At 39.7% G+C, this 16325-nt stretch overlaps 1 protein-coding gene across 3 annotated transcripts in view; it reads right to left on the bottom strand.

The window, feature by feature from the left end:
* The window catches only part of LOC116094973 (25-hydroxycholesterol 7-alpha-hydroxylase), a 159890-nt gene that overhangs the window by 8378 nt on the left and 135187 nt on the right, over window positions 1-16325 (bottom strand). For all 3 annotated transcript variants that reach the window (XM_031376406.1, XM_031376408.1, XM_031376407.1), the window contains 2 exons: window positions 13958-14548; window positions 13275-13481 (listed from right to left, as the gene is read on the bottom strand). In XM_031376406.1, the coding sequence (XP_031232266.1) occupies window positions 13275-13481; window positions 13958-14548 (798 nt within the window). The remainder of the gene's footprint in view (window positions 1-13274; window positions 13482-13957; window positions 14549-16325) is intronic.

Genomic DNA, 16325 nt, shown 5'->3' on the forward strand with positions numbered 1-16325 from the left:
ATAAATGATTGTGTTTATGACTTACAATTTAGAAACCTCACACACATACACATGTTCAGAGTCCACTTTCTCAGTGCTGAGCACCGTTTTGGCATAGCCCATCCCTAGTTACTAGATGATTATAGGCAGACCCATCAGAAAGGGCTTGTATACAGCAAAACACAAAAATAAATATTATAGTAAGGTTTAAACCTAGAAACAGCTTACACAGGGACACGAAGTAGCTTTGGATGCCTTGTTCCAGGAGGTTTTTCCTGGAGCAGGCATTTGTCTAAAGAAATGAGGCTTCGGTCAGCTCTCTATGGGGAGTGCGGTGATTCAATGTGACGTAGAGTGAGGCTCTGCATATTCTCTTAGACTGCCTTCGTTATTATAATCAGGCAGAGTCAAATCGGTTTGCTGGTGATGAGGCCAGAAAAGAACTTGGGTTTTGGAACATAGACTTTTACCGCAGATAGCCACAAGGCACCTGACATGACAGATTTCAGCTGGACGGATACCAACAACCAACATTGCTATGGTGAAAATTCAAGGATGGGCTTCCCATGTCCCGCTGCTGGTCCTAGTGGACCAACCATAGCATAACATCATTTTTTAACATGTGGTATGAAATAGTAGCTGACATATGTAGTAGCTCTGTTCACACGACAAGTCCAGTAGGGGTGTGGGGAAGACGAAACACAAAAGCAAAATAATGCTTGGGGTGGCTGCTGTGACAGGATAGGCACTTAACAGTCCGAATAACACGGTCATATCCGATTGGCTGGTATGCTCTTGGGAAGCGGGGCAGCTTGTGCCTACTGCAGTATCACAAATGACAATTGGGCAAGCCTGTCTTATGCAGAAGTTAATCACAATAATGGAGCTGAAAGTGTGGCTCAGCAGTCAGATCGTAAGTGACAAATCTGTTTTACCTTCCAGTACCAGTTATGTGTGCGAGACGAGGTTGGCTCTTGCTCTGAGCGATCATGCCGATAATCATTAGGCGACAAAAGTAATGAGTTGTGTTATTATCACCAATGGAGAGGCGAGCTTATGGGGTCCTGCAGTACAGCAGAAAGACACAAAAGCCAGCGGCCCTTCCAGCAGCCCCAGAATGAATATGGGCAGAGCTATATGTTGAGGAGAATGACACAGGCACAATGAAAAAGCTGCAGTTTCTCCTTGTAGTTGTCATAGTTGAGCAGACACCAGCCAGTGCCACTGACAGACCAGCTGGGCCCTGGGAGGACTTCCATGCTGCACCAGGAGGTACAGTAAATTATCCTGCACCGTAGAGCAACATCTGTTTCTAGGCTAGTGCCGAACAAACAAGGCAGTTTAAAACATACCAAGGGATAACCAAGCAACAAATGAACATGACCCTCATTTTTTTCCCTCCTTTCTCACACTCGAGGTGCTAAATTTCATTGTGCAAGCATTCCGTGAAAGAGATGCCAGGTTTTTATTGGATAAGGTGTTGTCAGAGAGATTTTTACATATTTCCAAAATGGAAGGGAAAAGCTTATAGTATTTTTATTCTTAGAATTGCCTCCTTTCTATCTTCATTTCCTTTATACTAAAGCTAGCACTTGGTTCTCAATTCGCTCTAGAATTGAAAAAAAAAAAAAAACAACAACTTTCCATATACTTATAAATATTCAGTCTTTAAACCTAATTTGCTATACTTAGTTCACATGCCTTCAGGCATTTGTCTTCCAATTCCCACTGAATAAATGCGTACTAATGAGAATTGAGCAAGCTGCTGAGGCAAAGCTGGGTGACTGGGGTCTGGCCTGCCACCAGCTTGTGATAGGCGGGCAAATTGAGTTAAAATGAAAAGTCTTGTCAGCTAAAATTCAACATGGTAGGCAAACAGCAAGCTGTCAATCATCCATCCAAAACAAGGGACTATAGGTAATAAAAGGTCACTGTGGATCATTAGTGCACACTTGGCTTCCATACGGAAGCTAATTTTAATTAAACATGATCTCTATCTGTAAATGTTTTATAAAACTTATTGTACATAATGGATTGCTAATGTATGCAAGCATTTAGCAGGTAATGGGACCCTCTAATTATTAGACGAGAGTGTAGAAAAAAATGGCTATAGAGAATGCAAATATTTGGGGGATAAATCTACACCAAGGCATTGCAAGGTGCCAACAGTCAGAGCTGTGGTTCAGATACGGCTGCTTGTATACTGTCAAGAACTGAGCTTTACCGATCACCATCTACAAGACAATTGGGTCACACAATTTTCATGATGAACTCACAGCTATGAGCCTGCACTACCTTCTTTAACTGGCCAGGAAAAAAAAATATGAGTTTCTTTTTTTTAAGACAGAAAATTAATATGGTTAAAAGTTCCTTTCAAATAAAGAGATGGACAGATGTTTTACAATCCAACTGGAGGGAAACGACAAATCAAGAGGAATGCTTGTAGGAAAAGGCACATCCGCTTTGTCTCTGAAATAATTCACAGATGATTCCCATTTGTAGATTTTGAGTGCCAAAGCAGATCATTATAATCAATAAATCCTGCTGCAGTGCAAACACAGCTAAGCACACGCACGTTTCTGCCTCATACTTAAGCCATGTCTGTATCTGTGGAATGAATACACTGTGACGTGGCTGGGCTGTTAATTTGGGTCACCTTAATGATTGGTGCACACTGGCGTGCCACCTGATTAGCCATGGTGATCAGGGGATAGTGGCAATGGCAGCAGTGAAAAGAGCAGTCAGCCCCGCTATAGTCACTGGGGCTGAACACATGAATGGTCTTAAAAAGAAAATGGCTAGGAACAGGCAAGGGAATGGACGTGACAGAGCTGTTCTCTACGAAGTATGATGAACTGTAGCCTTGGATGCACACACACACACACATTTCTAAGTGTTTTCATATAGTCTCTTAGACAGATGATGAAGTAAAAAAGAAATGGTGATAATTAATATATAATTCAAAGGAAAATCATAAATTTTTAGATCAACAATTGTATATTTGAATAAAGTTAAAAATACATTTGCATCGGTACAAATGCCTACCTTCACACTGCATTTCAGAAACAGGCTTTGGTTCCTGCTATTTATGGTTCTTGGTATATATTTATACACATGTAAGTTAAACATTCATATGCTCACTAAAATTTCGTGAAGGCCTTACTCTGCTCAAAGCACTGGGACAGAGTGGCTGGAGGAAAGAGAAACGCAAACGTGTGGATTTGACCTGTCCTCACACAGCAATCTGAGGAATACAAAGTTGAAAACATATAGAAGCAAGTGGCTTCTAAGATAGTACTTTAAGATGCTTCTTTATTAATTAATTGTGTGTGTGTGTGCACGCGCATGTGTGTGTGCACGCGCACACACACACACACATGCGCACACTCGCATGTGCGCACAGGTGACCAAATGGGTTATGTTCAGAGATCAACCTCAGGGAAGTCAGGCTGTCAGGCTGGGTGGTAGGTGCCTGTATCAGCAGAGCCCGCCTCACTAGCTCCCAGGATACTCCTTCAGACATTGCATACCTTACCTGTTAAATTAACAAAGACTATAAACTTGGAGTTGTTGTTTTTTTGGCTTCATGGAACAGTCCTAACAGCTTAAACAGCACAAGAATTATCAGTTATTGTTGAGGAAACCTCATAACTATTCATTTACCATCTTAATTTTTCAGATTTCTTTTCAGTGTATCCTTTGAGGTATAAGGGATAAGGCTCAGAACCTTGTACGTTCTAGGCAAATGCTCAACACCTGAGCTATATCTACAGTTCAAACTAAGGCATGCATGGATTAATAGTGCGTTGTATTTGTTTGTTTGTTTCTTGATTTGTTTTATCTTTGCTTTTTTTTTTATGGTTCTGGGGGTAGAGCCCAAGGCTTTACACAGGCTGTTGTAACTTCTCTCCTTCCTCTCTTCCCTCCTTCCCTCCCTCCCTTCCTTCCCTTTGACAGGATTTGTCTCTGTAGCCCAGGCAGACCCTGATTCTCGTACCTTTCCTCTCTAGCTCTGCTATTCCATCCCATATCACTCCCTTGACTGATATGCACAGTTTCTGAGTTATCACTCATACACACACACAAAAAAAAAACCTTTTCACCTTGAAAAGAAGTTTTCCTCCCTTTAATTTTCAATCTTTATAAAAAAAAAGTCAAATCCTGCTTTCAATCCATTTATAACCCCTGAAATACATATAGTTATTTTCTCATTTCTTTAGGCATAGGAGTGGCGCTTTTGTGCTAGTTAGGCAAGAACTCTACCCTGAGATATACCCCAGCCTATATTAGCAATTTTGTATTCCTCTTTCAGAGATGATATGATGTTAGTCTTTTGACATGCTTTGTCAATTCAGATAGTTGATAGGCCTCTTACAATGTGCCAAAACTACAAGCACTGCTTGAGCTGGAAAAGAGAGAGGTGCTTTTATTCTCTGTGTCCCAGACACCATACTTCTATCGGTGTTGTCACATGTGCAAGCAGATGAGGAGTGAATTTTCTAAATAATTTAACCACTTCTTCCTTTGAAGCCTTCTGATATCTCAGAGGTTACCAGTTACTCTGGCTGCCTGTTAGCATCACAGGGAATTAGTTAAAAAAAAAAATAAGCAAAACATCTCCATCCCCGATCAATGAAATCAGAACCACAACATTATCCAAAACCTTGAAATGAGGAGTGCTGAACCTTGGCCACATAATAGTATTACCTGTGGGGGGGGGTGGCATGCTTTTCAAGCCATCAACCCTCACTACAGAATAATAAAATCAGACTCTCTGGGGACCAGCCCAGGGCCGAGTCTCTTTAAAGCTCTCCATATGATTTCGGTGAACAACCAAGCTGAGAGCTGTGGTTTCAGGCTGGGTTCTGCCAAGAAGCCTCATTCTTTTCTGTCCTTGTTTACTTTTAACTCTCATGTGAAGAATTTACTTTAATTTTCATTAAAGTTACCTTCCAGTCAGCTGGTATTTCTTTCCTGAACCCCTTAGCTTTGTATTAAAATGCAAAATCGATAATCATGACATCAGTATTTTTCAATGAGGTTTCCTTACATTATACATGAAGGCTTCTTTTCTACTATCTGTGCCTAAAGTACAGCTTTCTTCAGTTAAGGTTTTCTCACAGGAGACTAGTGTAACCAGAAAGCATTTGACTAGCATATGCAGAGGCCCTGGGTTCAATCCCAATTTGGCTAAAGAGAAGAAAAAATTACTAACATGAAGTGAAACTCATACCTTCTGTGAGAATATTTTGGTAAGCCTCACAACTGCCCCATTGGTCTAAAGGCCCAAATTTTCCTTTACATGATTATTTTATAATACTGAATCCTGTGTTTGAGAACCAGTGCTCCATGTATAGAAAGTAGAGGTTGTTCCTTGAACAATTTTGCCTGAGGTGACAGTGATTGCCATCAAGCATTGAAGCCAATGTCCTGCCTCTGGCTTTGCTACTGTTTCACTGCATGGTGTGTATTTCATTCTTACTGAGCCTTTCGATGCAGTGATCAAATGAAAATACTTACTAAGTTACACAAATCACTGTCACAATGTCTGCCATTTGATGAAATAATTGTTAAGAGATTTAGGGTGGGAATATAGCTGGGAAGCAGAGTGCAAATCCAGCATTGGTTTGATCCCTTGCACCATTACAACACAACAAAATACACTGTCATCCTAGGATCTTATCCTGAGGTTAAAATCTCTGTCTTCATCTCAAGACTTGGCTCACCTTTCCCACTCTTATCAACAGAGACATTGTGGTAGGTGGCTTGGAATAATCTAAATATATAAAAAATTCTCTTAGTGGGGACAATAAAAAAATCACCCGGGGGAGTGATATCTCATGAGAAAGCTACAGTTATGGTCATCAAAATCCAAGTGAAAGTTCTGTCTCTCTCATGAGAATATTCTCGGTTGTAAGAAGACTGACAGATCTGGCAGCAGCCACAGTCCCTCAGCACCTCAGTAAGGGTCACATGGAGAAACTAAAAGCTACTTTGAACCACTAATACGTTTAGCGTAGACATTATCATTGTCTAAATTGGACATTTAATTTTGCAGCTAACTCTTCTGTTTTGGGTCTCTCTCTCTCTCCTCACTGCACTACTCACGAGAAATAGGGTTAGACTCTGGGCACGGAGTCAGGTAGACAAATGTCAGATCTCCGCCACCCTCCCTTGGCTACTCCAAAAAATAAAACTTCTCCAGTTTTGTTCCCAGCTTTGTAACAGAACACCTGATGCACACAGCTCTACCCATTCAAATTTCATTTCCACTACTTTCTGCTTTATCCCAGCCAGTGCCTCCTACAGACATTTCCCGGAAAGTCACAGGCCACTAAAGAAGGTAGGACAATGGCAAATCCTTACAGACCCTCCATTCTTCCAAGTCCAGGGCCCCAGTTTCTTTGTCGGCTCTATAGCAGACCTCCTGCCATGGCTTCTCTTCACTCTCTTGCCCTATTCTCAGGGGCTAAGGAGATCCTAATGGAGTACTCCACTTTTCTTCCTGATATGGACCCATTCCTAAGTGTTAGCACCCAATGCCTACAAACACATTTTACCTGGGAACCTACTGTGCAGCCACACCTATCAGGACTCCCAAAGAGTTTTCCACCAGGCAACACACAGTCATCACACTCTCCTCAGAACCAGAGAGGGCAATAGAAACCAAGGAACAAAACAACCACCCAACCAAGACAGTACCAGGTATCAGCATTTAGCATTACAGGTTCCCCAATGCCAGGTGCCTAGATGCCAGTGTAAAAACACAATCAATAACAGCCAGACAGTATTTCTCCATTAGAGTGCAACCACCATACCACAGCAGACCCTGAGCATTGCAACATAGCTGAAGGACAAGAAAAATACCTTCAAATAGCCTTTATGAATATGACAGAGGTTCTTAAAGAGGAAATGAATAAATCTCTTAGAGAAATCTATTAGAACACGAACAGTGCAAGGAAATAAATAAAACAGTTCAAGACCTGAAAGTGGAAATAGAATCAACAACAAAAACTCAAACTGAAGAAAATCTAGAGATGAAAAGTTTACTAACATGAAGCGGAGGCTCAGAGGTAGCCTCACAAATGGAATACAAGAGATGGAAAGTGAGAATCTCAGGCATTGAAGAGACAATAAAATACATGGGTATGTCAGGAAAAGAATATGTTAAATCTAAAAAAAAAAAAAAAAGTCTCCAAAACATTTAGGAAATCTGGGAAGCAGGGAGTTGGTTCTTTGAGAACAATCAATAAGATGGACCAACCATTATCCAAGTTAACTAAAGGTAAAGAGAGAATATATTTAAATTGAAAAAATTAGAAGTGAAAAGGGAGGTAACAACAGACACGGAGGAAATTTAGAGAATCATGAGAACACAACTTAAAGACCTGTACTCTACCAGGCTGGAAAATGTAAAAGAAATGGAAACTTTTCTTAGGCCACACCACTTACTAAAGTTAAATAAATATCAGATAAGTAAGTAAAATAGACCTATAACCCTTACTGAAATACCAGTTATTAAAAGTCTCCCAACCATAAGAAGCCCAGCCTCAAATGTTTTTAGTTCAGAACTTTATCAGACTTTCAAAAACATTTGATGCCAATATCACTTTAATTATCCTACAAAATAGAGACAGAAGAATCATGTTCTAACTCATTTTAAGCTACAATAGTTACCCTGACACCAAAACACATAAAGACCCTCATGAGACAATTACAGACTAACTTCCCTTATGAACATAGATGCGAAAATTTTCAATAAAACACTTGCAAAACAAATTTGAGAACACGTCAAAAAGATCATCCAGCATGATCACGTACACTTCATCCTAGAGATACAATGATCGATCAACACATGAAAATCAGTCAATGTAATCCACCATAGAAACAAATTGAAAGAGAAAATCCCACATAATCATCTTATCGGATGCTGAAGAAAATCTTTGACAAAAGCCAACACCCCTTTATGACAAAAGTTTCGGAGAGATCAGGGATACAATGGACCCACCTAAACATTATAAAGGCAATTTACAGCAAGCCAATACCCAACATCAAATTAAATAGAGAGAAACTCAAAGTAATTGCACTAAAATCAGTAACAAGGCATGGCTGCCCACTCTCTTCTTATCTATTCAATATAGTACTTGAAGTTATAGCCAGAGCAAAAAGATAACTGAAGGAATTCAAGGGGATACAAATTAGAAAGGAAAAAGTCAAAGTAATTTTATTTGCAAATGATATGATAGTATACATAAGTGACCCAAAAAAACCTATCAGAGAACTACTATTAACAATAAACACCTCCAGGGATGTGGCTGGATACAAGATTAACTCAAGAAAACCAGTAGCCCTCTTATATACAAATGACAAACATTCTGAGGAAGAGATCAGGGAAGCAACACCCTTTACAATAGCCACTATATATATATATATATATATATATATATATATATATATATATATATATAATATCTAGGGGCAATTCTAACCCAGCAAGTGAAAGGCTTGACTATGATATAAGGAGAAGGTCTCCCATGCCCTGGCTCAGTAGAAATAACACAATAAAAATGACCATCTTAACAAACGCAATCTACAGATTCAATGCATTCCTACCAAAAGTCCAACACAATTTTTACAGACCTTGAAATGAGAATACTCAACTTGATCCACAAAAAACAAAAGCTATCCAGGATAGCTGAAACAATCATGAACATTCAAAGAACATCTGGAGGTATCATCAATCCTGTTTACAAGCTGTACAACAGTGCTATAGTATGTATCGTATTGGCTTAACACCAGACATGTTTATCAGTGTTGATCAATGGAATTGAATCAAAGATCCAGACATAAATCTATATATCTATGGACACCAGATTTTTGATAAAGAAGCAAGAAAGCCCCAATGGGAAAAAAAAAACATGTTCAACAAATAATACTAGTCTAACTGGATGTTTGGATGTAGAAGAATGCAAATACATCTTTACTTATCAACCTACACAAAACTCAAGTCCAATTGGATCAAAGGCTTCAACACACAACCAGATAAACTGAACCTGATAGAAGATAAAGTAGGGAATATCCTTAAACACATTAGCACAAGAGACATTTTTTTTTTTAATGCAGAACACAAATAGTGAAATCAATGTGACTTCCTGAAATGGAAAAGCTTCTGTATGGCATAGGATACCAACCATTAATATGACAAAACAGTAGCCTACATAATGGGAAAAGGTTTTTATCAACTCCATACCCGATAGAGGGTTAATATCCACAATATATAAAGAACTCAAGAAACTAGACATTAACAAATCAAATAATCCAGTTAAGAAATGGGGTACAGACCTAAACAGAGAATTCTCATTAGAACAATCTCAAATGGTTGAAGAACACTTAAAGAAGTGTTTAATATCTTTACCCATGAGGGAAATGAAATTCAAAATTACTCTGAAATTTCATCTTACAGCTGTCAGAATAGATAAAATCAGTAACACAAGTGACACAAGTATGAATGTGGAGCAAGGACGACACTCCATTATTGCTGGTGGGAGTACAAACTTGTCCAGCAACTATGGGAATCCATATTGTATTTCCTCAAAAAAATTAGAATTGATCTATCTCAAGATCCAGGTATCCTACTCTTCGGGATGTATCTAATAAATGTCCCATTCTACCCCAAGGGTACTTGCTCAACTATGTTCACAATGGATTTATTCATAATGGTAAGAAATGGACACAACATAAATCTCTTCAGGAAGGGAAAAAGTGATTTTCCTTTTTTGTGTGTGTACTGGGGCAGATGGGGATGGGAACAGGAGGGATCAGGTAGAGGATGAGGAATAGAAGGAAACAGTATGAGGAAAGATAACTGGAATTGGTGGGCATTTGGGCAGTGATGTGCAAACCTAGTGCTGTGGAAACTGGAAACTACGAGGATGACCCTAGTGAGGACTTCTAGTAATGGTTGATATGGAGCCTGAACCAGCCATCTTCTATAATCAGGCAAGGCTTTCAGTGGTGGGACTAGGATACCAACACAGCCACAAAAACTATTGACTTGTTCTGCCTGAAAGATGTACTTTCAGGGCCAATGGTAGATTTCTGACCCAATGGTAGCTCAGAGCTTGTGGGAGTAGCTAACCAATGACTGGGATACTTTGAAGGCCAAGCCAAGAAAGGGAGCCCATGCCTAACCCTGAATGACTGGCAAGGATTTGGAAGCTGGATGGCTCAGTGATCTAAGTTAGAACCAAACACAACTGACAAAAAAAAAAAAAGAGTCAGTGAAATGATTCCCAATGATATTCTGCTATACACATAGATTGATAACTACTCAATTATCTTCAGAGAAGCTTCCTCCAGCACCTGAATGGAACACATACAGAAACCCACAGCCAAATATTAGGCAGAATTCAGGGAAGCCAACAGAAGATGAAAAAGAAGACTGCAGAAGCTAGAGGTGAAGAGGACTGCAGGAGAACATAGCCCACAGAATCAGCTAAGCAGGGCTCATGGGGCTCACAGAAACTAAAATGACAACCATGGAGCCTGTAAGGGTTTGTGCTAGACTCCCTGAGCTTATGCCACACACACACACACACACACACACACACACACACACACACACACACACACACACACACATGGAATTGTGGTGTCTATGACTCTTTTGCCTGATTGTGGGATTATTTTTTTATTAGTGGGTTGTCTAATGCAGCCGTGATTTGAGGGTTTGTGCCTAGTCTTACTGCAACTTACTCTTCCACATTTGGTTGATATCCCTGGGATGCCAGCTCTTTTTTGAAGATAAATGGAGAAAAGTGAAGGTTGCAGGGGTTGGGGGGGACTGTGAGGAATGGGGGGAAGGGATGGAATGTATAAGAGTAGAATTAATAATAAAAGATTTGTTGTTTTTATACATTGGGTAAGTATGGGCTAGCTGTGAGAGCTCCAGGATAAGAGTCCCTTAGTCTAGCTGTTGACTTGCGTAGACCTAAATTACAAGTTTGTAACTTGACATTTATTCTGGTCCAATAAATCTGTATTGACTTGTTTTGTATGTCAACTTGACACAGGCTGGAGTTATCACAGAAGGGAGCTTCAGTTGGGGAAGTGCCTCCATGAGGTCCAGTTGCGGGGCATTTTCTCAATTAGTGATCAAGGGGGTAGGGCCCCTTGTGGGTGGTGCCATCCCTGGGCTGGAAGTCTTGGGTTCTATAAGAGAGCAGGCTGAGCAAGCCAGGGGAAGCAAGCCAGTAAGGAACATCCCTCCGAGGCCTCTGCATCAGCTCCTGCTTCCTGACCTGCTTGAGTTCCAGTCCTGACTTCCTCTGGTGATCAACAGCCATGTGGAAGTGTAAGCTGAATAAACCCTTTCCTCCCCAACTTGCTTCTTGGTTGTGATATTTTATGCAGCAATACAAACCCTGACCAAGACAAAAATCTAAGTGTTTCTTCCTTAACAGAGCACTTTAAAAACAACCTTTGATTTCAATAACAAACAGTTGTTTGCTAGCAATACACAGAGAGTTGATGAATCAAGCAAACTGTTAAGAGCAATAATTATGTACAGACTATGAGCATAGTCTTTGGAGTTCATCTGCATTACCTTTTGATCTTCTCATTATTAAAATGAAAGGGTAATTTCCTGGATATATGGGAAATGAAATCTAGAATTCCATAGAAACTAAATCAACTCAAAAATACTACTCATCCAAAGTACAGACAACTACTCATATTTTATGTAAATTTTGTGTAATAGGTCCTTGAGATTCTGCCCCTCCCCCCAAAGAATATTAGCATTTTGATAATGTAGGGAGTATTTTTTCTGAAAACATGTAATTCTTTTAGGAACATGAGAGGTGATGTAGTTTCCATAGTTGGCTACAGTATAAGTCACAGTGGTTGCTGTTGCCCCTGTGATGCATCTACACCTGTCCAATGAGAACCATCTCTGCGACACTTGGGGCGGTCCTGTCAGTGCTGAAAAGCAGACAACTGTGATCAACACTATTAGGACCTGAGATCTCAGAATCTGCTGAGAGAAGGGAGCATGGATCCTATGGATAAAAACTCGAGGCCAACACAGGTTAAAATATTAATCCTATTGAGCCAAATAACTCAGAACTAGAAAACATAAAAATGCGTTTGTCCAAAGAAACTGAGAGTATATTGAGTCAAGAACGACTCATGACTTCAGAGGGAACTGACACGTCTTGGTACAGATTTTAACTTTAAGGGTATGAGTTCCCTACACAATAGTAAGAAGCAGCTTGGGCAAACCCAGAAAAGGAAAAGTACACCTGTGCCAGATCCAGGGCTCATGTCAGATGTAAGGCTAAAATGAATAAAAACAGAAGGAAAACTGTGGGAGGAGCAAAAACAGCCAACTAATATAGGCCACAGATCTATCTGCCATACTGTTTCATTTTATTTCCTAGAACAGTGAGAGTTTTTAAAGAATATCGATTGTTTAAAGGAAGCAGTTTAAACCTGTTTTGCTTGCCTTACACCCTTCTCTACCTGCCTCCCCTTCCTCACACACCTCCAGCCATTCGTCCATTTGTTCATTCCTTCCTTTCTTTGCTTTGCTCCTTTCTATTTGTGTGTTTAAACCACTAACCTACAATAAAAAAGTATTTTAGCTACAATGCTAAGAACCATATGCCCTGCCAGGCAGTGGTGGCACACACCTTTAATCCTAGCACTTGGGAGGCAGGCGGATCTCTGAGTTGAAGCCAGCCTGGCCTATAGAGCTAGTTCCAGGAAAGCCAGGGCTACACAGAGAAACCCTGTCTCGAAAATCCCCCCCCCCACCAAAAGAACTGTTTGCTCCAAGCTATATAAAACACCGTGATCTGTTAGTGAAATGCAGGAACCATTTTAAGGAAGATTAAGTATTTGTGCGTGCGTGTTGCCTCTCTGAAACACTTTCTTGTTCAGCCATTGAATCATTCTCTGTCAAGACAGGACAGCCGTGTTTGGGAGGCATCTGCAGACCAACAGATGCTCAGAATCAATTGACATAATAGGCATACACACCTTTTCCCCCAAAATAATTGCAAAGCTTTGGTTTAGCCCTTTGCATACCTTGCATAGTTAATTAGCTAGGCCTTAATGTTTACATGCAATGAGAGTATCTACCGCTATAAACTATATAATTTATAATTGATGTAAATGGGTGTTATTATGTCAATTAGGCAGCTGTGCCCTCCACCTCTTGGTAAACAGCTATGAGTGACAAACTGAGTTTGCAGAGAGCTACCTTCTTCGCCTCATAACAGATAAAAATAAATTACCCAGGCAGACCAAGCTGTCCAATTGTTCTCTGGTGAAGTGGACAGAAATTCCAGGTCCTTTCTTTTGACCTGTTGACTGTAGGAAACTGTCAATTTCGTCACGCAGGGCTTCCATAGCTTCTGGATGTCGAAGAATATAATACATTGCCCAGAACATAGCTGGAATGGTGTTTGCTAGAGAGGCCCAGAGAAGGCCAAGATGATGTGCTGGGAGAGAATAAGTGAAAAGGAAGATTAATAGCGTTTATTACACTGATTAGATTTGCAGTGTGCTAATTAAAAGATGTTAGGACACGGACCCAGCCAAGGATCAGTGCATGCTAATGAGAACCAATAGGCTTCTGAAGTCTAATTTTCTGCTTAATGAGAATAGTTTAAAATGTAATGCGTGTTGCAGTGGGGGGAGGGGGTGCAGGAAGGTGGGGATGAGATAAAGGAGTAAATGCCGCTTAGTTATACTCCTTCTCATTATCATCATTAAATATCTTGTTTTACCACCTCAGCAAAAAAAAAAAAAAAAATCAATTATCACAGAAGGTTGTTTCAGAATAAAACATTTTATCATTAGCCAATTAGAAAGAGCATAAAAAAATTTCAAGGACGTTATTTTATCTTTTTATCTCAAAGGTCTCCTGTAAATTATTTTATTTTAGGGAGAGAGCCATCATTCAGTACTTTCTTACCTCCTATTTCAAAGTCTTCATGCCTATAGTATTTTTTCAGCGTATCTTGCCTCTCCTGAACAATTTCTGACCGTCCATGCATCTGCGCTACTTTTTCTGGTGTAAGACATTTTATAATTTTCTTCTGCATGGATTCTGCATTTCTTAGAAGCTGAATAGGTATGTCAGATACTAAGTATGGGAAAATGTCATCAAATTTTAAAAAATCATCCCTTATCTCGCTGATAATTTGTTTCTGGTTATCAGCAAGAATTTTTCCATATATAGTTGTAAATGTGATCTCAAATACCAATGAGCTACAGAATGCAAACATTCTTTCTGTACGCCAATCTGTGGCTTTTAGCAGCTGGGACTCGAATATTTCTTTTACTTCTTGGATCATGGTTTCCAAAAGAGCATCCAAAGGTTTGCCTTGTAAAAGCAGGAAGCCTCTGTGAAGGTCATCATGAAGGTCATCATCGGTCAGCAGCTTCTTGACAGAGAAGGCTTTTGCGGATAATCGTCTGCTGAACTTCTCAAAGCTTAACTGTTTGGGGTTTTTCATTACATACTGGTACTGGAAGGGGTCTAGAACAAATGTTATATACCTCCCTAAAAAAGAAAAAGAACAGAGTTTATTTGACAGCAAGACAAAATTCATACCTGAAATCTCCAAACCTCTAAATCAAAATTAAAGACATTTTTAAAGAAGTTAATAGTTTTATTAAGCAATCTTAACAAGCTCCATTCTACGCAAAGGCCTACTAAGTCCCCTTTGTAAACAAAAGGTAACGTGAAAATTTTCTGGAAGCTTAAATGTCTTGAATTTCTAGACTTCACTGTCCACTATGGCCAGTTTCTCAAACCCGGCAATAACTTCAGAGTTCCAAGTTGAACCTGTGTATTCATGAACCGAGGCAGTGGAGAAGCACAGCTTAGATACAGGCTCCTTGCGGCTTGCTCAGCCTCACTCGGCTCTGGTTTCTCACTGCTTTAAGATGCATTTCATCTGATTAGAAATAGCACATCAGTGGCATGCAGTGGGGACAGTTAAGTCTTTCCTTCCTAAAAATACACACTACATGCATTTGGATAATTTGCAGTGTCCATGTTCAGCTATTAGTACCTGTACTCAGTTCTCTCTCTGTCTCTCTGTCTCTGTCTCTGTTCTCTCTCTGTCACTCTCTCTCTCTCTCTTTCTCCCCCCACCCCCCGTATAGCTTTCCTAGAGGAAAACTCTCCCTTACAAGTACTGGTAATTCCAAATATATTACAAAAATTAATCAATGTAGTACAAGACAAAGATTTAAAATCATTTTCTACAACATCCTAGAGACAGGATAACTGTGCTTTTATTTTGGGGAATTTTAAAAATACAGTTTAAGTGTTAAATACATATGAGTATATATTTGCTGTGATTAATTTTTCTCCCAGTGAGTTTCATCCAATTGCTTTTTCCTCGATTCATTGATTATTACTGCAAGGCAATGCAGAAGTGAGGGCGGTCGGCAATAGCCATTCTTTCTAGTTGGATGCTGGCTCTGCCTTCTGTAAATGAAGCAGAGGTTTGCTCTCACTAATTCTTTGCTTAGCCTCAGGGAGGGACACAAAGAGGATCCCACTGGAATTGGGCACTTCGAATCACTTGCTTCGCCTTACAACTTTATTAAAATTGCTAGCATCTGCCAGACAAAATACTCAGTGATGGGGAGTCAATTTTCTCATTTTTCAAAGAGATAATTTTAGGCAAAGCTGTTTATTTTCACAGGTGACGATTTATGCATTCTTCTCCTCAAATGATTTGGTTTCGTTAAATATTAATAGTACTCTTTCAAGTAAGGATCTAAATTTCAAAGCCTATACACAAGGTTTAACTTGTAAATCATGGTCTTTGGAAAATATTTTTGAATTATTCTACCAATTTGTTTTTACATTCATCTAAATCTAAAGAGAAAATTTTTTAAAAGTATTCATCCCAGACACTATCAGCCTTTTCAACGTGGCCTTTTCAAAACAGAGACTGGATACAGCTCCATTTCTGCTCTGTCTGTAAGTCATTAGACATCGACACATTCTTCTTACTTCTCTTTCTCTCTTTTCCATTTTTCTCTCCTCATTCTCTCTCTGTACCTTCGCCCTTATCAGAAGAAAATAATCAGATTTTTAACAAAAATATAAATGTGAAATAACTGATTCAAATCAGCAGACAAATATAACCTCTTGTAAACATTGACTGGTTGGTTGGTTGTGCGTACTGTATGGTGTCCAGGTAGATGAGCACTATGTGTGTGCATGTGTCTGTGGAAGTTGGTCCTCACCTTTTACCTTGTTGCTTCTGCTTTGTAGGGCAGGCTGATTGCTCAGTGAGCTTCCAGGACATTTTTTTTTT

Source organism: Mastomys coucha, unplaced genomic scaffold (assembly GCF_008632895.1).
Source record: "Mastomys coucha isolate ucsf_1 unplaced genomic scaffold, UCSF_Mcou_1 pScaffold17, whole genome shotgun sequence".
Taxonomy (NCBI): Eukaryota; Metazoa; Chordata; class Mammalia; order Rodentia; family Muridae; genus Mastomys; species Mastomys coucha.